The 23,884-nt window shown below is 39.4% G+C and overlaps 1 protein-coding gene across 3 annotated transcripts in view; it reads right to left on the reverse strand.

Moving 5' to 3' along the window:
* Positions 1-23,436, reverse strand: part of LOC128703190 (uncharacterized) — a 40,013-nt gene extending 16,577 nt beyond the window's left edge. For 2 of the 3 annotated variants that reach the window (XM_070103423.1, XM_070103420.1), the window contains exons 1-7: positions 23,341-23,433; positions 20,608-20,740; positions 20,057-20,170; positions 16,121-16,360; positions 5,125-5,315; positions 4,043-4,239; positions 3,511-3,686 (exon numbers count right to left, since the gene is read on the reverse strand). In XM_070103423.1, the coding sequence (XP_069959524.1) occupies positions 3,511-3,686; positions 4,043-4,239; positions 5,125-5,315; positions 16,121-16,360; positions 20,057-20,170; positions 20,608-20,703 (1,014 nt within the window). In that variant the 5' untranslated portion in view covers positions 20,704-20,740; positions 23,341-23,433. Of the gene's footprint in view, positions 1-3,510; positions 3,687-4,042; positions 4,240-5,124; positions 5,316-16,120; positions 16,361-20,056; positions 20,171-20,607; positions 20,741-23,340 lie in introns of all 3 variants that reach the window. The other variant, XM_070103422.1, reaches the window with a different exon arrangement.
* Between the last annotated feature and the right edge of the window lie 448 nt (positions 23,437-23,884).

The raw sequence follows: 23,884 nt of genomic DNA on the forward strand, positions 1-23,884 counted from the left end.
ATAACAATTATCCCTCTTGCACGGATTAAAATCGTTAACCGGGGGTCCACTGTACATGCTCTCTGCCAATCCCTAGGTACCTTCCCCTCTTTCATACATTTATTAAACAAAAGTACCAACCACTCCAACACTATATCCCCCCCCTGCTTTTAACATTTCTGTCATGATCCCATCAGTTCCAGCTGCTTTACCCCCTTTCATTCTACGTAATGCCTCACGTACCTCACCACACTTACATTCTGCTCTTCTTCACTCCTAAAAGATGGTATACCTCCCTGGCCAGTGCATGAAATTACCGCCTCCCTTTCTTCCTTAACATTTAAAAGTTCCTCAAAATATTCTCGCCATCTACCTAATACCTCCCTCTCCCCATCTACTAACTCCCCTACTCTGTTTTTAACTGACAAATCCATACTTTCCCTAGGCTTTCTTAACTTGTTTAACTCACTCCAAAATTTTTTCTTATTTTCATTAAAATTTCTTGACAGTGCCTCTCCCACTCTTTCATCTGCTCTCCTTTTGCACTCTCTCACCACTCTCTTCACCTTTATTTTACTCTCCATATACTCTGCTCTTCTTATAACACTTCTGCTTTGTAAAAACCTCTCGTAAGCTACCTTTTTCTCTTTTATCACACCCTTTACTTCATCATTCCACCAATCACTCCTCTTTCCTCCTGCCCCCACCCTCCTATAACCACAAACTTCTGCCCCACATTCTAATACTGCATTTTTAAAACTATTCCAACCCTCTTCAACCCCCCCACTACTCATCTTTGCACTAGCCCACCTTTCTGCTTACTATAACCCACTTTTCACATCCAATCTTTATTTTACTCCACATAATCCTTGAATTTATACATTTGTAGTCCCTCTTTTCCTGCCATAGCTTATCCTTCAACATTATTGCTACTCCTTCTTTAGCTCTAACTCTATTTGAAACCCCTGACCTAATCCCATTTATTCCTCTCCATTGAAACTCTCCCACCCCCTTCAGCTTTGTTTCACTTAAAGCCAGGACATCCAGTTTCTTCTCATTCATAACATCCACAATCATCTCTTTCTTATCATTTGCACAACATCCACGCACATTCAGACTTCCCACTTTGACAATTTTCTTCTTCTTATTCTTTTTAGTAATCTTTACAGGAAAAGGGGTTACTAGCCCATTGTTCCCGGCATTTTAGTTGACTTTTACAACACGCATGGCTTACGGAGGAAAGATTCTTATTCCACTTCCCCATGGATATAAAAGGAAAAGTAATAAGACCAAGAACTATTAAGATAAAATCAAAGAAAACTCAGATGAGTGTGTATAAATAAACATGTACATGTATGTGTAATGTGACCTAAGTGTAAGTAGAAGTAGCAAGACGTACCTGTAATCTTGCATATTTATGAGACAGACAAAAGACACCAGCAATCCTACCATCATGTAAAACAATTACAGGCTTTCGTTTTACGCTCACTTGGCAAGACGGTAGTACCTCCCTGGGTGGTTGCTGTCTACCAACCTACTACCTATAAAATTTAGGAACATATTTTCGTACAGGGGTGTGGTTCGTACATCAGTTTGCATGCGGCCAGCAGTAACAGCCTGGTTGATCAAGCTCTGATTCACTGCAAGGCCTGGTCACAGACCGAGCCATGAGGGTGCCCAGGTCTGTGACCAGGCAGCCCGAAACCCTCTCTGGGTATACTCCAGGTAAACCATACTAGAAAATCAAGAATGTCGACATGAGCAGATACAAGTTAGTCAAGACAGGTAGAGTCAGTTAGTGACAAAGCTGCAAGTTAATGAACCAGTGACAGTGCAGGATGGAGACATTAAACAAATACAGTGAGATAGTGAATAACAAATAAAGTTAAACAATAAAATAAGTAGCAGCGTGAATCTTTTTATTAAATGTTTCACCTTAAATAGGGTTTTATTAAGTCTATCCCGCACTGACTTAATAAAGCCCTATTTAGAGTGAAATGTCTAAGTGAAAGGGTCACTCTACTACACGTATTTTACATTCCTATTTTGTTGGCTCTGTGTCATTCATTCAAGTAAAGGCAGTGCTGTGACTTGCCACTCTGTGCTGTGCTGCAATACTTGTAGTAACCAGGTGCTGTTATACAGTGAAGTAACTCTGTAATTACCTGCTCAACTGCATAATTTTCATTAATACATCCAGACTGTTACTACTGCTGTATTTCACCAAGCTCTGAAATATTACAATTATATGACATGTCTCTTATGTCTATACATATTAATTGTAAAGTGTTTCTAATGCCATTTTGTTTATATGCAAAGAAAACAAAACCTCCTATAAAAATTTTTGCTATAATGAATCATCCAATTCTTAATTTGAGGCAATTTTTAATATCAATTTTATACGTATACAGTATGAAGTGTCATTAGAGATATACAATGCTGTAAACTTATGTGAAAAATCACAAAAAGTGCTTGAAAATTCACTATTTTTTCACAGTGGTTATTTTGCATATTGTGATATCACCTGTTTACTATCTTAATAATAATATCTTTATTTACTACCAGTACATGTACAAGGTATACAGAAAATAGCTGACATCAATGACATACTACTACATAGAAAGCCACTTGTTATGCTGAGCATTTCAGGCAAATTAGGTCAATTTTGTCCCAGGATGCGACCCACACCAGTCAACTAACACCAAGGTACCCATTTTACTGATAGGGAACAAAAACAACCGATGAAAAGGAAACACCCCCAATGTTTCTACCCTTACTGAGAATCGAACCCAGACCCTTGCCATGTGAAGCAAGAGCTTTAGCCACCAGGCCACAGGGCAGCACTAAGGCACATGTATAGGAATTTTGAAGCATTTTCATAACCTCATTATAAAGATATTGACCAAAACAACATTCATCATTAAATTCATGAGGAAGAGCTAAAGCCTAAAGGGTTGTACAGTGCTTAGGAAATGGGAGGCACTGGTAGCATCAGATGTGATCTAAGGAAGAGGAAGGTAGCTCCAATTTCTTGTATCAAGAGCCCTTCACTGGCCTTAAGGCACCCCCTTTGAAAGGATGACCAATACAATATACAGTATACAGTAATTATTTGTTTATTTACTTATTTAGTAACAGTAGTTATTTATTTACTTATTTATTTATCATATATATACATGTATATATATTTGGCTCATGATATTTTCAACTTACAACGGGTTCTTTAGAACGTAACCCCATCATATACATGTATACATGTATATATATTCGGCTCATGATATTTTCAACTTACAACGGGTTCTTTAGAACGTAACCCCATCATATACATGTATACATGTATATATATTCGGCTCATGATATTTTCAACTTACAACGGGTTCTTTAGAACGTAACCCCATCATAAGTCAAGGAGCACCTGCAATTTATTAAATCTGAGTTTTATACAGTACTAAAAATGTAAATCACATTAAATGAAATAATAATAGGAAAAGACAGTAATTACAAATACATTAAAAGACTCGTTATACTTACCATAATATCAGTATTGGAAGACCAGTCATGAGGAGGAAAATGTGCACGAAGATAATCAGAAATTCTATCGTCCAAGGAGAGATTTTCCGGGTCGTAAAAGAAGAGGCACTCATCAACATTTAATCCTTCAGTGCTCAGTGCCATAGCATCACCAATTGCCATGCCATATAACAACCCTATTGTTAAAAAGATGGTGCTGATATTACAAAAGAATTTACACAATTATTGTGTAAATTACTTTTCATTACTCTTAAAAGAAATTTTGTTGAAGTATTAAATGCTGTACAGTACCCATAAAGAAAAGAAAATTATTCTCAAAGAATGTTGGTTATTCATCTGTCTCAAAAGTTTCTCAAAAAATTATTATACCAAAGTTTATCATAGATTAAACTGGCTTGAAATGCTGTACATAATCATGGGTTATCTGCATGCACACCTTCCAGCACCGACCCATCCCTGTATAAACAATACATCCTGGAGAAATAAAACTGAAATTGAATATGAAAAAAAAACTGAATTCAGCCCGACTTACCAAGAAGCATATCTCTGAGCTGGTCAGGCTTAAGGGTACTTGCAGAAACTGGTGGCATCAATGGGCACCTGCGCTTATTTGTCCGTGATGTTCCCTGGGCCTGACGGTATTCCATACTTGCAGACTCTGGGTTAGACACACTGGCCAACACCTGCTGTCCTCTTACTCGAGTAAATACACTCCTCTTCACTGCAGTACTAGAAAACACAGTACAACTGTATTTTTGCCAAAGTTTGATTAAACATAACCTAAAATATAAAACCGAATGTATAAAAATGTATTCTTTCCTCATTACCTGTAATCATAATCTGACCTGTAATCCTTAAAACAAATAAACTTGATAAATATTATACATACAGCATGTATTAATACACTATTCAGTTCTCTTGTGTTCCTTGAAATTCCTAAATTTATTGTTATGATCACTTAGAGACCATTTATATAAGCAATCAATTAATTATTATCTTATGTCTTAAGATAGGCTTAAGTTTGCCTGAAATGCTCTGATTACTAAAAGGCTTTCTGTATGGAAAAATAAACACAAATGTAGTAAAATGCAATCCTTATTGATCCTTTACTCACCCAGGAAGATCTGTCTGTGACCTGATAAAGCCCACTGTGTGGGCGAAATGTTGTCAGTAAAGGATCGCATTATACGTATTGCAATTGTGTTTATTTTTCCATCATGTCGGTATTTTATACTATTTATCTCCAGGCTTTCTGCATGCTTCAGTTAATTTTCTTGCATTATGATGAAATTCAATGTATGTATAGTACTGGAAATTAATATTTAAATTTTTTTCTACACAACGGCCATCTTCCACCGCAGTAGGGTGACCTAAAAAGAAAAATAAAAGTGATCAAGGTCCCAGGACCAAAACATTTTCTAATAAATATGTCCTAGTGTTTGCTTACATATCTTTTTAAGCCAGAACTGGAATTAAAGCTAACACTTTCGGAGAAGAAGAAAAAACAGAGTAGGCACATTATGGTGTGCAAAGAGAATTAAAAAAGACTTCGATTCTAAAACAAATAATACATGAAAGGCTTTGCTAAAGAAAAAAGTATGGAATTTATTTTACCCCTGTTGACTGGTGGGTAGATGCCTCTCTCTTAGGAACTGTAATGTGGCTTCTGAGCCGGTATCACAGATGGCTTGAGGTGGATGGATAAGATCATTCCCACCAGTAACTAATACATGGAGCCTGGGGCACTCCACTAGAGTGCCGGGAAGTGCTCGTAGACGATTGTTGCTCACATTCAGTTTCTCTAGCTGAAAGAATTTAAATTAACAGGTAAAACATACTGTTTAATGAATAATGTAAATGTGATGTTTGTGAACAACTTAAGATTACACTTTAATATGAAATGTTAACATTATTATTTTCATGGGGAAGTGCTCAACCTGTAAGGGTCACACAGCACCTAGTTAATGGGAGGTAAATAGGTTAGATCTAAGGAAGATTAGGGTAGCTCTAATTCTTTGGATCAAGAGCCCTTTAACAGCATTAAGGCCTCCTCATGAAGGGTGAACACCATGGAGTGATAATAATAACAATAGAGCCTCTCCTCATTTAGCAACATCTTGTTTACCGACAACTCGGACTTACGAGGGGCTCTCTGATCAGTATGCATGCCAAAATAATGTATATTAGAGTTGATTTCCTCTATTCCGTTTATTACAATATACAGTGGACCCTCGACCAACGATGGCATCGATTAACAATATATCCGACTAGCGATACATTTTAACGCGAAATTTTTGCCTCGACTAGCGTTAAAAAACTCGACCAACACTATTAGTTCCGTCTGAGACGCGTCCACTTCTGGCCAGTGTTTACAAGCCAGCCAGCCACCGCAGTCGCTTCCAAGCATACAATCGGAACATTTCATATTATCACAGCCTTTTTAGCGATTGCACCTGCAAAATAAGTCACCATGGGCCCCAAGAAAACTTCTAGTGCCAACCATACAGCAAAAAGGGTGAGAATTACTATGGATATGAAGAAAGAGATCATTGCTAAGTATGAAAGTGGAGTGCGTGTCTCCGAGCTGGCCAGGTTGTACACAAAACCCCAATCAACCATCGCTACTATTGTGGCCAAGAAAATGGCAATCAAGGAAGCTGTTCTTGCCAAAGGTGCAACTATGTTTTCGAAACTGAGATCGCAAGTACTCGAAGATGTTGAGAGACTGTTATTGGTGTGGGTAAACGAAAAACAGATAGCAGGAGATAGCATCTCTCAAGCGATCATATGTGAAAAGGCTAGGAAGTTGCATGACAATTTAATTAACCCTTTGAGGGTCGACAGGCCCTCTCCGAAACTCGTTCTCAGGGTCGGCCAAATTTCAAAAAAAAAAAAAAATTATTTTTTCTTATGAAAAAATAGAGGTTTTTTTTCTAAATATTATAGGCTAAACAAAAAAATTTTACCGTCAATACTTACCGAGATATGGAGGCGTGAAGTTTGCCAAAATTGAACAACATCTGGTAACATCGCCGACTGCCATCACCCGGTATTTTTCAATTTACTTTTTTATGTACTATTTTCAATTATTTTTCAATTTTTCTTTTTCTGAGTAACTTTTATGGCCTCTGAGGCCAACATGATCAGTATTTTGTAAGTTATTTCTTTTTCAATACTACACAATAAGGGCATAAACACTGTTGTCATTATTTTGTTTACAAAAAATATTTACACAAACAAACGATATGAAATGTTGCTTATTACTATTTTTCTATATTTTATATACACATATACAGTCACAGGGAATGTTTCTAGAAGTTCTGCAGCCTGTGGAACTCTTTGAAACATGGTGTCATGCACAGTGGTGTTTTACATTCTTCACACATAAAACGAGCGTCTCTGCATTGTTGTGGGCGTTTTTTTGTATGTGCACAGACATAACACCTCTTCTGAGCCTTTTTCTTGAAAGCAGTAGCAGGTAGTTTTACCAGGAAGTGATCACCATGCTTCAGACGAGCAGGTAGTTGTTGATAATTTGGTGGGCGGTCAATTGCAGGTGCTGTTCCTTGGTACTTGAATACTATTTGTCTGATGACAGACAAACAGAATTTGCCGTACTGTGGTTTGTTTCTGGTCCTTATCTTATACATATTATAAGCATTGAGCATGGAAATGTCCAGAAGATGGAAAAACAGTTTGATGTACCACTTATAACTCTTGCGAACACAATCAGCAAACCCAATCTGCATGTCACATTTGTCCACTGAACGCATGTTGAAGGTGTAATCAATCACAGCTGCAGGTTTTAGAATGGGTTCATTGCTCTCTCTATGCTGCCTGCCACTGTCTGCCATTTCATTAGGGTGAACTGATGACAACAGTGTGACATCTCGTTTGTCATGCCACCGAAATGCCATGATGTCATTGGCAGCAAATGCCTGCACCTCACCTCTACGAGTGCCAGCGTCAAACCTGGGCATATGTTTCCGATTTGCACGCACTGTGCCACACACATCTGTCATGTTCACTCGCAAAAAATCACTGAGTGAGGGGTTTGTGTACCAGTTATCTGTATATAATATATGCCCCTTACCAAGGTATGGTTCTATCATTGTTCTAACCACATCACCTGAGATGCCCAATAACTTCCTGGTATTTTGCAATGTATAACTTCCAGTGTACACAATAATATCCAATACTAGACCACTGTAACAATCACAAAGCACAAACAACTTTATACCAAAGTGTTTCCTCTTGCTTGGTATGTACTGCTTGAAAGAGAGTCTTGCTTTGAACAGAATCAAAGACTCGTCAATTACAAGCTTCCTGAAGGGATAAAAATGCGTACTGAATTTCTCTTTCAGATACAGAAACACATTCCTAATCTTATATAACCTGTCAGTTCTGTCAGGCCTGGTTTTGTCTGAGAAATGAAGCATACGTAACATTAGCACAAATCGATTCACTGGCATTATATCACTGAAACCTGGGGTAGCAATCAGGCGGTCTGTTGACCAGTATGATTTCACTTTGTGCTTATACACATGTGGCATAAGCATTATTGTGGCAAAGAAAAGATACATCTCAGCCACAGTTGCCTCCTTCCACTGGTGTAGAAGTGATTTTGGTGAAAGTAATGTGTTTGCCATGGTGTACTCGTAGTATGTGTTGCTTTCCATGACAATACTTTCCATCAGTGGTTCGTCAAAGAATAACTCAAAACATTCCAGTTCAATGGCATTGTTCCCAAGTGTACAAGATGGCCGTATTCCACTTTGGCTGTCATCAAACTGGTGGGCATTTGGAACAAAATTGACAGCTTCCTGCCAATCCCAGGTGCGGTCTGTTGGTGGGTACTGGACAATGACAGGTGGTTGTGGTTGTGGAGGTTGTGGTTGTGGAGGCTGGTGTGGTGGGTGGGTGGGGGATGGTGGCCTTTGTTGTAGATCAGCTGAGGCAGCGGCGTGGGTGGCAGCGTGGGTGGCAGCATGGGTGGCAGCATGGCCCACTGCTGGTGCCTCACCGCCGGCACCACTACCACCACGCACATTTTCCATCCCAATTGCAACAGTATCATCGTCATTTTCACTCTCAGTTCCTGTTGTACAGCCACGGGATGTACTCCGAGATGCACTCCTTTCCCTTGGAATAGCATATGGCACACTACCAGAGCGCATATATCGTCGTATATACTGACGCTTCACTGGGGAATATTGCACTTCACTATCACTACTGGAACTAGTTTGAAGAGCTTGTAGTTCATATTCACTATCATCACCCATGCTCTCATCTGAGTCTGGGATTTGGGAAAATAGAAGTTTCCTCTTGGATTCTGGTACAACTGAACGTGAACAAGATGGCCCAGCACCAGAGGTGGAAGGCTGAGGATCGTCTGGGTTTTCCTCACTATTACCGATATTATGGTCATTAGTTTCGGTCAAAACCTCACCAAAACCTTGAAACTCATCTTCACTGGCATTTCCATCTGTATTAGAACTGTCACTGGGGAACAAAAGTGTCCCAATTCGCCGAGGAGTGAGGAGCTTGTTACCGCGAGGCATGGTGGACATTGTTTACTAAGATGGCATTCCCACAATGCACCACTGGGTCCCAGATTTTTTTTCTACCGCGCACACCGACCACACAGACCCATTCTCTCACATGTAGGCCTACCAGTCTTTTCCTGCGAGATTTGATGGCGCTAGAATTTGTGCATACTAGTACGTCAAAAACCCCTGCGCGTAAGACGTACTAGTACGTCCAAAACCCTCAAAGGGTTAAAAAAATGCCAGCAACTAGTGGTGATGTGAGTGAATTTAAGACCAGCAAAGGTTGGTTTGAGAGATTTAAAGGGAAGGGAAGTAACCCCGGAAAAGGACTTGCCACCTCAAGTCCTAATGGAAGGGGATTCCCCTTCTAAACACTAAGACCATCAACACTCTCCCCTCCTCCCATCCCTTCAATCATCACCAGATCTTCAATAAAGGTAAGTGTAATGTAACTGTGCATGTCTTCTTCAGTTTGTGTGTATTAAAATTAATATTTCATGTGGTAAAAACAATTTTTTTTTCATACTTTGGGGTGTTCTACACGGATTAATTTGATTTCCATTATTTCTTATGGGGAAAATTAACTTGACTAACGATAATTTTGACCAACGATGAGCTCTCAGGAATGGATTAATAGCGTTAGTCGAGGGTCCACTGTACAGTATACTACAGTGAACCCCTGGGTTTCGGCCGTAATCCGTTACAGGAGCTAGGCCTAAACACGAAACAGCCGAAAGGTGAAGCAATACTTCCCATGAGAAATAATGTAAGAAAAATTAATCCATTCCAGACTTACAAAAACATTCACATAAATACATTTTTTAAATAATAACTATTTACCTGGAGTTTACCTGGAGAGAGTTCCGGGGGTCAACGCCCCCGCGGCCCGGTCTGTGACCAGGCCTCCTGGTGGATCAGAGCCTGATCAACGAGGCTGTTACTGCTGGCTGCACGCAAACCAACGTACGAGCCACAGCCCGGCTGGTCAGGAACCGACTTTAGGTGCTTGTCCAGTGCCAGCTTGAAGACTGCCAGGGGTCTGTTGGTAATCCCCCTTATGTATGCTGGGAGGCAGTTGGACAGTCTCAGGCCCCTAACACTTATTGCATGGTCTCTTAACGTGCTAGTGACACCCCTGCTTTTCATTGGGGGGATGTTGCATCATCTGCCAAGTCTTTTGCTTTCGTAGTGAGTGATTTTCGTGTGCAAGTTCGGTACTAGTCCCTCTAGGATTTTCCAGGTGTATATAATCATGTATCTCTCCTGCCTGCGTTCCAGGGAATACAGGTTTAGGAACCTCAAGCGCTCCCAGTAATTGAGGTGTTTAATCTCCGTTATGCGCGCCGTGAAGGTTCTCTGTACATTTTCTAGGTCAGCAATTTCACCTGCCTTGAAAGGTGCTGTTAGTGTGCAGCAATATTCCAGCCTAGATAGAACAAGTGACCTGAAGAGTGTCATCATGGGCTTGGCCTCCCTAGTTCTGAAGGTTCTCATTATCCATCCTGTCATTTTTCTAGCAGATGCGATTGATACAATGTTATGGTCCTTGAAGGTGAGATCCTCCGACATGATCACTCCCAGGTCTTTGACGTTGGTGTTTCGCTCTATTTTGTGGCCAAAATTTGTTTTGTACTCTGATGAAAATTTAATTTCCTCGTGTTTACCATATCTGAGTAATTGAAATTTCTCATCGTTGAACTTCATATTGTTTTCTGCACCCCACTGAAAGATTTGGTTGATGTCCACCTGGAGTCTTGCAGTGTCTGCAATGGAAGACACTGTCATGCAGATTCGGGTGTCATCTGCAAAGGAAGACACGGTGCTGTGGCTGACATCCTTGTCTACGTCTGATATGAGGATGAGGAACAAGATGGGAGCGAGTACTGTGCCTTGTGGAACAGAGCTTTTCACCATAGCTGCCTCGGACTTTACTCTGTTGACGACTACTCTCTGTGTTCTGTTAGTGAGGAAATTATAGATCCATCGACCGACTTTTCCTGTTATTCCTTTAGCACGCATTTTGTGCGCTATTACGCCATGGTCACACTTGTCGAAGGCTTTTGCAAAGTCTGTATATATTACATCTGCATTCTTTTTGTCTTCTAGTGCATCTAGGACCTTGTCGTAGTGATCCAATAGTTGAGACAGACAGGAGTGACCTGTTCTAAACCCATGTTGCCCTGGGTTGTGTAACTGATGGGTTTCTAGATGGGTGGTGATCTTGCTTCTTAGGACCCTTTCAAAGATTTTTATGATATGGGATGTTAGTGCTATCGTCTGTAGTTCTTTGCTGTTGCTTTACTGCCCCCTTTGTGGAGTGGGGCTATGTCTGTTGTTTTTAGTAACTGTGGGACGACCCCAGTGTCCATGCTCCCTCTCAATAAAGTTTACACTTGAACTCGAAAATGATGGCAAACTTCCTTTCCTCAACGTTCTACTGTGCAAATCTCCCGACAGTGACAAACTTCTCTTCAAAGTGTATAGAAAATCTACCAACAAGGACGATCTTATACACTTTTATTCACACCAAGACACCCGCACTAAGAGAGGAGTCCTCATTGGCTTCTTCTTGAGGGCTCTTCGCATCTCCAGCCCTTGTTTTCTAGAAGAAGAATGCACTTACATAACACAAGCCTTTATACGTCTTCAGTTCCCATCTTTCTTCATCCGAGATTGCAGACTCAAGGCACAAGCTATCCTCAACAAACCGCCCATGGAACAGCCCCCTAAGCAGTTCATAGTACTCCCATGTGGCGATGTTGCCACGAATACTCGCCGGGCACTTGCTATGAGCAACATTAACGTTTCCACCATAAACACATCATCTATCAAAGACCTCACTACGAAACGCAGCCCCACACCTCTAACTTCTACAGCAGGCGTCTACACTATTCCCTGTGGGTTCTGTCCCAAGAAATATGTAGGCGAGACAGGCAGAGATCTTGCAGTCTGCCTGAATGAGCATCGAAATGCCTCTAACAGAGACGCTGTAAGGTACGCCTGTGTCCTCCACAGAGACTCCACGGGGCATTTGATGAACTGGAATGAGGCACAACTCGTTCTCACCGAACCAGACCTCAGACACCGACGGTGCCTAGAAGCCTCACTAATCGCCATCACCGACACTATAGAACGCAACACTGGAAACTACAAAATTTCAAAAATATTGGCATACATGATACTTAAGCAGCACCAACCCAACAACACAGGAGTCACATGATTTCATCATCTACCCATCCTCATCATAGGTAGAGGTTGTTTTGATAAGGACCTGCCTCGCATGGGCCAGTAGGCCTTCTACAGTGTTCCTTCATTCTTATGTTCTTATGACATTCCTCAGGTCATGTGCGTCACACCTCACTCTCCGCCTATATATATAATGTCTTTCTTCCTCTGTATGTTAGAAGTGATCAAGGTCCCAGGACCGAAAAGTTTTCTAATAAATATGTCATAGTGTTTGCTTACGTGTCTTTCTAAACCAACTTGTCGGTATTTATTACCAAGGTTTATACCACGTATAAAGATACACAACATATCCCTCCAAACTGCCAATATCCCAAACCCCTCCTTTAAAGTGCAGGCATTGTACTTCCCATTTCCAGGACTCAAGTCCGACTATATGAAAATAATATTAATAATATTAATAATATTAATAATATTAATAATAATATTAATAATATTAATAATAATATTAATAATAATAATATTATTATTATTATTATTAGTATTAATATTAATAATAATATTATTATTATTATTATTAATATTAATAATAATATTATTATTATTTATTATAAAAAGCACTAAACCCACAAGGGTCATGAATTGCTATACATAAAGGCATACGAAAAGAATATTTTTCTACAGTTACCCCCCAGTGTTTGACTAGAGAAAACATAATTCTTCCGACACTACCTACACAGCTGCTTTGTAAACAAATCTCATATTTACGTAAATTTTTATTCTGTGAGTGTATATATCATGTTTATATGCTATGTAATGGGTTTCATATATAATTTTGAGGAAAATATCATAGATGGATTAATGAAAATGCATATATTGATGTAAAATAAGACATTTAGTGTGCCCAAGAGTGATTATTATTACGTAGTATTGGCGTCATGAGTAGAGAGAGACTTAGCGATTTTAATGTGTACCTGCACACCAGAACAGTGTGTAAGTATATTTAGGTACAGGTACACATAAGTATAATTATCAGAGCACATATAAAATATGCAGTAACTTTAAAACACTTGAAATTTTGGAAAGTTTCCTGGCATAATAGATGTGGTTACGGAAATTGTAAACAAACCAGGTGGGGGGCGCCATATTTAAAAGACCACTTGCCGTATAGCAAATTTTGGTCATAATTTGACATCGCCGTATTGGCGGAACGCCGTAAGGCGAAACGCCATAAAGCGGGGCCTTACTGTACATACATGTATATTACATAGATAAATTAAAATTGAAATAAACATTTAAAATAACATTTACTTACCTTTATTGAAGAGATTTGCTGGCATCTGGAAGATAGGGAGGAGGAAAGAGGGAGGACTTATTGTTTGGAAGGGAAATCCCCTTCCATAAAGACTAGGTAACAAGTCCTTATCTGGGGTTACTTTACTTCTTTGTCTTTTAAGGCCACTAGGACTAGCCTGAGAGTCACTGGACCCCTGTCTCACAAAATAACTGTCAAGAATGCTCTGTTTTTGGCATCTCTTTAAGACTTCCCTGAAGTGGGACAAGGTTTTGTCACTGAACATGTTGCAGATATGGCTTGTTTCAGCTTGGTCAGGGTGATACTTTTTAACAAAAGTTTGCAACTCATTCCACTTTGCACACTTTTCACAGTTACAATTAATGGCCCAAGGCAACAGCCAAAACGCGAGACAAAATCTGGCCAAAAAAAGTGGGTGAAACCCGAAGCAGCTAAATCCCAGGGCGGCCAAAACTCGGGATTTCATCGTATACTAAAAATGTTATAAATGGTGCAAAGGTGACATTAAAAAATATCAAAGATGGTTGACACAAACCCACTACCATTATAGAATGCTCCTCACTTAGCAACGATTTTGTTTACCGACAAGGTCTTATGAACGGAAATTCATTGTTAAGTGAGGAGAGGCTGTATAGCAATTAATTGTAATTTATTCATTGAAAACTAAGGACAAACATTTCTTGTTAAAAAAATACACTACAGTAACTACTGTCAAACTGAAACTGCAATATCTGAATTCAGAACTAATATTCCAATTCAACATATTAATTTCAATCCAGGTTAATTTAGAAGGCTACCTACTGATATTCTTTACAACACTGCTAGAACTGCATATACTGAAAAGGGTATTGCATATACTGCATATAAAAGGCAAGCTGACTGATATGCCCCATCAATGATGATCAATGTTTCAACATCACTTTAACCATTATTAATCAACACACCAAACTTACTGTATAATATAAAGTGTAAAAACAATTTGGCAGCAACAATATTATGGGACATTTCTGGCCATGTCTCTTATTACCCAAAAATACAATAGTGTATCAAATCATATATACAGGAAACAAGCCACAGAATGAGTGAGGATTGAACCCATGGGTTCAATACCCACCCGTTTGCAACTGTGTTATTACAATTTTTTTTTTTTTAACAAGTCAGCTGTCTCCCACCGAGGCAGGGTGACCCAAAAAGAAAGAAAATCCCCAAAAAGAAAATACTTTCATTATCAATTCAACTCTTTCACCTCACTCACACATAATCACTGTTTTTGCAGAGGTGCTCAGAACACAACAGCTTAGAAGCACATACATATAAAGATACACAACATATCCCTCCAAACTGTCAATATCCCGAACCCCTCCTTTAGAGTGCAGCTATTGTACTTCCCATTTCCAGGACTCAAGTCCGGCTATATAAAAATAACCGGTTTCCCTGAATCCCTTCACTAAATATTACCCTGCTCACACTCCAACAGATCGTCAGGTCCCAAATACCATTTGTCTCCATTCACTCCTATCAAACACGCTCACGCACGCCTGCTGGAAGTCCAAGCCCCTCGCCCACAAAACCTCCCTTACCCCTTCCTTCCAACCTTTTCGAGGAAGTCCCTAAATTATAAACAAACTGCATCCCTCGTGTTCAACTTCTAAATTACAAAATAACTGTACAAAAGATGGATATGTTTCACATATGTCTGTACTGTTGATTGGCTGTTGTAAATAAGTACAGTAAACCCTTTGCTTTAACGAATTTCAGGAATACAAAACAAAATTTGCAGGGTCAATTAATTCAAAAACAGACAAAATCTACTTGCTACAGTATTGTCAACTATCATTACAATGACAGCAAAACAATCTCATCTCTGTCCACTCCAGTCGCCTTTACCAGTCCTCTGCTTTCTCATCCTTTGTCCACTAAATCAAGGATTTACTGGTTTCCGAGAGCTTCGCTTGTAAGAGAAGGATGACGAAATAATCCACTGTATAAGGAATTTCCCATATGAAGATAGACTTTGAGAGCCTTGAACCTTCACTATCTTCAGAGAAGTAGAATGAGAGGAGACATCATTGAAGTATATAAGTGGATGATGAGCATAAACAAAGGTGATAAAAATAAAGCACTGAGAATACTGAATCAAGTAAAACCAGAAACAATAACTTTAAATTAGATAACTTTATATTTAGAAAGAACTTAGGTATGTATTTATTTTCAAACAGAGTTGTCAATGCATGGAACAATATGCTGTGTAGGGTGATAAAAACTAACACCTTGGGTAGCTTTAAAAAGAGGCTGGACAAATGTACAAGTGAAAAGGGCTGGGTTTGATTAGTACCTCAGGTACTGAAGCTAATTCTTGAGTAGCTTTGGGAAAAGTTTGGATAAGTGGGTGGGTGGGAAAGGCTGGTTTAGAGAAGGCCTTGCCTAGTATGGGCCAGTAGGCCTGTTGCAGTGTTTCTCCCTTCTTATGTTCTTACGTTTGTAACTTGAGGACCTAGTGCATAGCTCGCACATAATCTCCTACTCTCATCACCCCCTCCCATCTCCACATATACATACTCACACTCTGAAGTTTTGATATAGTTGCTGGCAGCTCAGAGAGACCATTATTGGCCACATTGAGAGTATGGAGCTGTTGTAAGCGGGTAAGAGGTTGCGGCAGTACTCTCAGCTTGTTGTGTGACAGATCTAACAATCGCAGATGAAGCAGAAGACTGAAGGAGTTGGGAAGACTGGTGATTTGGTTATGACTGATATTGAGAGATCGTAGATGTGGTATGTGAAGACTCAGCTCCTCTGGAATCTATAATTAATGAGTTAAAATAAGCATAATGTACAACATACTATTATATTTTTATCTAGTTACTGTATATCTTTCCCTATAATGAACATCAATCTAAGTACACTCATCATATCTATACAGTAGTATTGCCCATATAAATCCTAGGTTAAATTTTATATACAGTGGACCCCCGCATAACGATGGCATCACATAGCGATTTTTCCGCATACCGCTTACTTTTATCGCAAAATTTTTGCCGCGCATACCGATTAAAAACCCGCTCACCGATTTTCGTCCGAGACGCGTCCAATGTGCCCTCACATGTGCCGCCCGTCCCATTGTTTACCAGCCAGCCTCCGCGGTAACATCCAAGCATACACTCGGAATATTTCGTATTATTACAGTGTTTTCGGTGCTGTTTCTGGAAAATAAGTGACCATGGGCCCCAAGAAAGCTTCTAGTGCCAACCCTGTGGTAAAAAGGGTGAGAATTAGTATGGAAATTAAGAAAGATTTTGAAGGGTTTGGGGCTAACCCTGAGAAGCCTATGCCAGTTGTGGAATCCATTGTGCCTACTTCAAAGATTAAGGAAATGTGTGCACAGTGGGTTGAACTGCAAACCTTTATAGATGAAAATCACCCTGACACAGCTGTTGCAAGCCGTGCTGGTGACTATTTCAATGACAATGTTGTGGCCCATTTTAGACAAATCGTAAAGGAACGGGAGGTACAGAGCTCTATGGACAGATTTGTTGTGCGACAGAGGTCCAGTGACTCTCAAGCTGGTCCTAGTGGCATTAAAAGAAGAAGGGAAGTAACCCCGGAAAAGGACTTGCTACCTCAAGTCGTAATGGAAGGGGATTCCCCTTCTAAACAGTAAGAAGATAATGCTCTCCCCTCCTCCCATCCCATCAATCATCACCAGATCTTCAATAAAAGTAAGTGTCATGTAATTGTGCATGCCTTTTTCAGTTTGTGTGTATTAAAATTAACATTTCATGTGGTAAAAAAAAATTTTTTTCATACTTTTGGGCGTCTTGCACGGATTAATTTTATTTCCATTATTTCTTATGGGGAAAATTCATTCGCATAACGATTATTTCGCATAACAATTATCCCTCTTGCACGGATTAAAATCGTTAACCGGGGGTCCACTGTAACTTATTATATAAAACAACTAGAATTTTCAAATTATGTATGAAGGCGATGTATAAACTTACTTTCACAGGAAAAAAACAAAATGTAGGGAACAAAGTACTATTCAATGGCAATATAAACACAAATGCAGTATAATGTGATCCTTTATTGACTACGTTTCGCCCACACAGTGGGCTTTTTCAAGTCACAAACAGAACTACCTGGGGTGGAAGGAACGCGAGTATTTATAGTCCGGCTGAGGTCAGGTGAAGAATGCTGCATCTGATGATGTACCGAGTGGGGTTATAGAGTCTAAAAACTTGGGTAGCTTGGAAAGGAGATTGGATAAGTTTGTGAGCAGACCTTCTACAGTGTTCTTATGTGGGATAGCGATGAAGAAGTTTCTTGGCAAGTGGTTCAGCTATGTTATAGAAGCCACTATTCTGGTTGAAGTTGTCGGATATAGAAATGAGTGATGATTCCAGGATTCTTCGGTATTGAGTGTTGTCTTCTGTGGCGATAAGTCTTGAGTTTCTGTAGTTTATCAAGTGGTTGTGTGAATTACGGTGTTGTACGCAGGCATTCCTTGTGTCGTCAGACCTGCTTGCGTATTGGTGTTCTGAAATACGTGTTTGGAGGTCCCTTGATGTTTCGCCCACGTATAACTTGTTGCAGTCATTACAAGGGATTATGTATACCCCTGCAGAGGATGGAGGCTTGTCCTGCCTACTACTGGTGATGTCCTTGATGGTCGTGGTTGTGGAGGTAGATACTTGGAATGATGTTTTGGCAAAAATGTTGGAAACATGTTTGGCAATGGAGTTGGTGGGAAGGACTATGTATCTCTCCTCGGCAGTGTCTTCTCTGTGTGTGTTGAAGATGTTTAATGCTCGCCGTCTGCAGTCTCTGATGAAGTGACGAGGATAGTGAAGTTTAGAAAATATTTGTTCAATTATAGTGCATTCTTCCCACCAACTCCATTGCCAAACATGTTTCCAACATTTTTGCCAAAACATCATTCCAAGTATCTACCTCCACAACCACGACCATCAAGGACATCACCAGTAGTAGGCAGGACAAGCCTCCATCCTCTGCAGGGGTATACATAATCCCTTGTAATGACTGCAACAAGTTATACGTGGGCGAAACATCAAGGGACCTCCAAACACGTATTTCAGAACACCAATACGCAAGCAGGTCTGACGACACAAGGAATGCCTGCGTACAACACCGTAATTCACACAACCACTTGATAAACTACAGAAACTCAAGACTTATCGCCACAGAAGACAACACTCAATACCGAAGAATCCTGGAATCATCACTCATTTCTATATCCGACAACTTCAACCAGAATAGTGGCTTCTATAACATAGCTGAACCACTTGCCAAGAAACTTCTTCATCGCTATCCCACATAAGAACACTGTAGAAGGTCTGCTCACAAACTTATCCAATCTCCTTTCCAAGCTACCCAAGTTTTTAGACTCTATAACCCCACTCGGTACATCATCAGATGCAGCATTCTTCACCTGACCTCAGCCGGACTATAAATACTCGCGTTCCTTCCACCCCAGGTAGTTCTGTTTGTGACTTGAAAAAGCCCACTGTGTGGGCGAAACGTAGTCAATAAAGGATCACATTATACTGCATTTGTGTTTATATTGCCATTGTGTCGGTATTTTATACCATTTATTTCCAAAGTACTATTCAATTTTACTTCTTGTCAGTATTTACTATTTATTATTATTATTATTATTGTTATTATTATTATGAGTAAGTGGGGAATGGGAAACAATAAGGTTAATTTGAGGAAGTGGAAGGCAGCTCCAATTCCCTGGATTAAGAGCCCTTCACCATCATCTTAGTATCACCTATGCAGGGTTGTCTACATTCTGGAATACCCTACCTGAGAACTCTAGAACTGCAGACACATTCATCACCTTCAAAACTACCATTAGAAAACATCTTATCTCCCTGATACACCCCGTCAACTAACTACACGAATACCACCTGGTGGTTCACACTTACACTCACTCACTCATTTGACCATAAACGGAAATATTAATCTCAGTCTTAAAATAATGAATCCTGTGATACTCCAATACTGAAACTATGTACTGTGCCAAAACAAAAGCATTCACATTGCTAAACTCACAAACTAGTATTTAGTCACTTAGCCATAAGACCAACTTACCTCATAATTTGTAATATTTTACAATTAAGAATAAAACTAAGTATGCCCGAAATGCCTAGCCATGCTAAGCGTTCTAGTGGTACACTCTGTAATCACAATTTTACTACATGTAAACCAAACAATAACCAAATTTCTGTAAACTCAGCATTGTAATCCTTATAGAGAATAAACTTTGAATTGAATTTGAATTTGAATTTGAATTTGAATTCAAAATATACATTTTCTAAATTTAGTGCTGCATTACATTTTTCTATTATGTAGCACATAAGGATATACAGTCTAAGTTCATTTTATAAAAAAAATTAAATGAAATTCTGCAATATAATTCAACATGTTAATGAATTTTTGTCAGACAAAATAACTTGTTGAAGATGAAGCTACTCACCTCATTGATGAAATTAAAACTAGCATTTACGCTCTCATACATAGAGACAGTGTTGTAATATATTTCCCAGGGCAGAGCAGACAGACAGCCTTCAATAAATTCCCCAGATGTGTGCTAAAAAAAGAAAGATAAAAACACAGGAGTAACAATATAATTTGTAGAGTGAATAGTTACTAATTATGTAACTATTAATTTTTTCAACACATCGGTTGTTTCCCACCGAAGCAAGATAATTGTACAATGCTCCCAAACAAGCAAGATAATTATGCAATGCTTCTAAGTAAACTAACAAGATAATTATACAATGTTCCTAAGTAAACTACTAAGTAAACTAGCAAAATAATTAAACATTTCTAAGCAAACAAGCAAGATAATTATACAATTTTCCTAAGTAAAACAGCAAGATAATTGTATAGTGTTCATAAGTAAACTAACAAGATAATTATACAATATTTCTAAGCAAACAAGCACGATAATTATACAATGTTCCTAAGTAAAGAAGTGAATTAATTATACATTTCTAGGTAAAGAAGTAAGATAATGAGTCTCACCTTAAGATACTGACTTGGGGTGAATTTACAAGAAATATCAAGGCTGTGACTGCCTTCTGTCCACTCATCCGCTTCCTTTATGCTGGTATTCCCCATTCTCTCTTGTTCTCGACTATGCTACTCTGTCTTCTTTCTGATTATGAAACACCAAAAATAGTTTAAAAGAAAAAAGGTGATTGAATTTAATTGTGTCATTTAATACAATTAGGACAAAGGCTGGTCAGAGTGCCAGTAGTGATGGATTTTAACAATTATGCAGCAGTTTTCAATTAAGATAAGATACGATAAGATAAAATTTCGTTCGGATTTTTAACCCTGGAGGGTTAGCCACCCAGGATAACCCAAGAAAGTCAGTGCGTCATCGAGGACTGTCTAACTTATTTCCATTGGGGTCCTTAATCTTGTCCCCCAGGATGCGACCCACACCAGTCGACTAACACCCAGGTACCTATTTGCTGCTAGGTGAACAGGACAACAGGTGTAAGGAAACGTGTTGAAATGTTTCCACCCGTCGGGAATCGAACCCGGACCCTCCGTGTAAGTAAGTTTATTCAGGTATACACAAATACAGTTACATAGAATTATCATACATAGCATATGTGTAGAGAACCTAGGATAACCCAAAAAAGTCAGACAGAGTGACTTATTTCCATTGGGGTCCTTTTACCTTATTATTATAATGTAAAGGTTATAATATTTTCTTATTATTCTATAATGAAGATAACATCTTATTATCATACTAAAAAGACTATCTACAATACGAGGGTCATTACTAGGAATAAGGTAAAATTTACACGTACGTTAGCTAAAAAATAGAAAATCATTCCCCTCCCTTTCTGTAGCTACATTCATCAGACACCTTTTGGCACTATTCTTGAACTGGTTCATGCTATGACTGGCTTTGACATGTGCGGGCAGTCTGTTCCATTCCTTTATTGCTGTACAATAAAAGGTGTTTGAAGCCTGGCCACTGACTGTGGCTACTACAAAGTTGTGCTCTCTCCCCCTAGTACATGTACTATGATTGTTTTGGTTCTCAACCTTGACAAAATTGACAGCAAGATATTCTGGACACTGTTTGTGAGCAATTTTATAAACATGATTTAGCTTCAGTTGTTTTACTCTGTCTTCAACATTCAGCATATCCAACTGCTGTAATTCATCCTGGCCTACATGTTCTCTTGGTCCCAGCCCCAGGATGAATCTTACGATTTTGTTCTGGGTGATTTGCAGTCTATCTTTCAGTTTTTTTGTCAAGGCAGAGTACCATGAAGAGCAAGCGTAATCCATAGGGCTAGACATAGGGTCCTGCGAGCCTCAGTAGGTAGACACTGTCCCTCAGTAGGTAGACACTGTGCTTGTCTATACAGGAACTTCAGTCTGGCATTCGCTTTCTTTACTACACTGTTCCCTATCAATTCTCCTGACATGCATGGGTCAAAGAAGATTCCCAGATATTTTACTGATGAAACCAAAGTGATGGGCTCCCCATTACACTGGACATCAAAATTAGTGTGAAGCGAGAGCTTTAGCCACCAGGCCACCAGGCTAACGCGACGGTCTGGAGTTTTGAGACTCTCTGACCGCGGGTTCAAATGCCACCCGTGGTATGGTTTATTCAGACTTCCTATAATAAATATATTCACCACTCATTATAAGCTAAGAACAAAAATATTTTAAGGTAAGTAATGTGTGTAGTGAATACTCATTTTTTAGGCCTAGTTCTATTGTTCACTTGCAGCGCTGTATAGCCCTTGTGGCTTAGCGCTTCTTTTTGATTATAATAATAATAATATTGTTCACTTAATATATGATAGTGTAAACATGTTATTAAATTTATGGTGATTTTTGCTTTACAGCAGTAGCCTGGAACCTGACCTGACCTGACCTGACCTGACCTGACCTGACCTGACCTTCCTGTATATTACTGAATGACAAAGTCATTTAGTAAAGTATTTCAATACATAATTGTTCAGTTTAACAGTTATCCTGGGTTAAAGCTACATAATGTATCATTGTTGTATTACTAACAAATGTATGCGTGTCCTGAGAGCCCAAAATGCCCAGGAATGTTAGTTGCTTTCTTTGTACTTAACAACATTTTATTAAATGTAAATAATACATCGTAAACTTTGCAAAGAAAAAAAATTGTATTGTGTAAATCTATATCATTACATTCATGGGGAGCTCCAAACTCGTAGGGATCATATTGCATCTGAGGGGAATGGGAGGCATTTAGGTTCAATGTAAGGAAGGGGAGGACAAGTTCACTTCCTTGGATCAAGAGCCCTATACTAACATCAAGGTTCTCAAGTTACTCAAAGCCCAACACAAGTCAGGCAGTAGTTACGCTTACGAATGGAAGGCAATCATGTTTGATCCCGGGAAGAGGAAGGAGATGAACAGGTCCACTTCCATGGATCAAGAGCCCATCATTGATATCAAGGCATCTCACTTGAGGGGTAAAAATACCTAAACCCAGCAAAAGCCAGACAGTAGTTACTTATGAATAAAGGGCAAACCAGGTTTAATCCAAGGGAGGGGAAGTGGAGAAAAGGTCCACTTCCATAGATCAAGAGCCCATCATTGATATCAAGGCACCTCACTTGAGAAATAAGATACCCGAAGGCCAGCAAAACCAGGTACTAAATACACTTATGAATTTAAGACAATCAGGTTTGATCCGAGGAAAGGGAAGAACAGGGCCACCTCCTTGAATCAAGAGCCCCTCACCCATATCAAGGCATCTCCCTTGAGAGGGAAGACTTAATTTCTCTCACCATCTGCCACCATTCAATGTTTACACATAACCGTCCAGTGAATAAGTTCACTCACACATCAACTCATTCATCCCTTCTTATTCAACAATATTCATAATAATTAAGACAAAAATACATTTATATGAAAATAAAATACTATTATTAACTTATTTACATTAATCTTTTTTACTAGAAGTTTCATTTGACATTAATTTATGATTGCTATCATTTTGCTGAATATTGTTATGTTGGTATTGGCTTGAGGGGCTACGAGCCTCCAGCACCTGCTGTTGGAGGGCTACGAGCCTCCAGCACCTGCTGTTGGAGGGCTACGAGCCTCCAGCACCTGCTGTTGGAGGGCTACGAACCTCCAGCACCTGCTGTTGGAGGGCTACGAGCCTCCAGCACCTGCTGTTGGAGGGCTACGAGCCTCCAACACCTGCTGTTGGAGGGCTACGAGCCTCCAGCACCTGCTGTTGGAGGGCTACGAACCTCCAGCACCTGCTGTTGGAGGGCTA

The sequence above is a fragment of the Cherax quadricarinatus genome, chromosome 85 (genome assembly GCF_038502225.1).
Source record: "Cherax quadricarinatus isolate ZL_2023a chromosome 85, ASM3850222v1, whole genome shotgun sequence".
NCBI lineage: Eukaryota > Metazoa > Arthropoda > Malacostraca > Decapoda > Parastacidae > Cherax > Cherax quadricarinatus.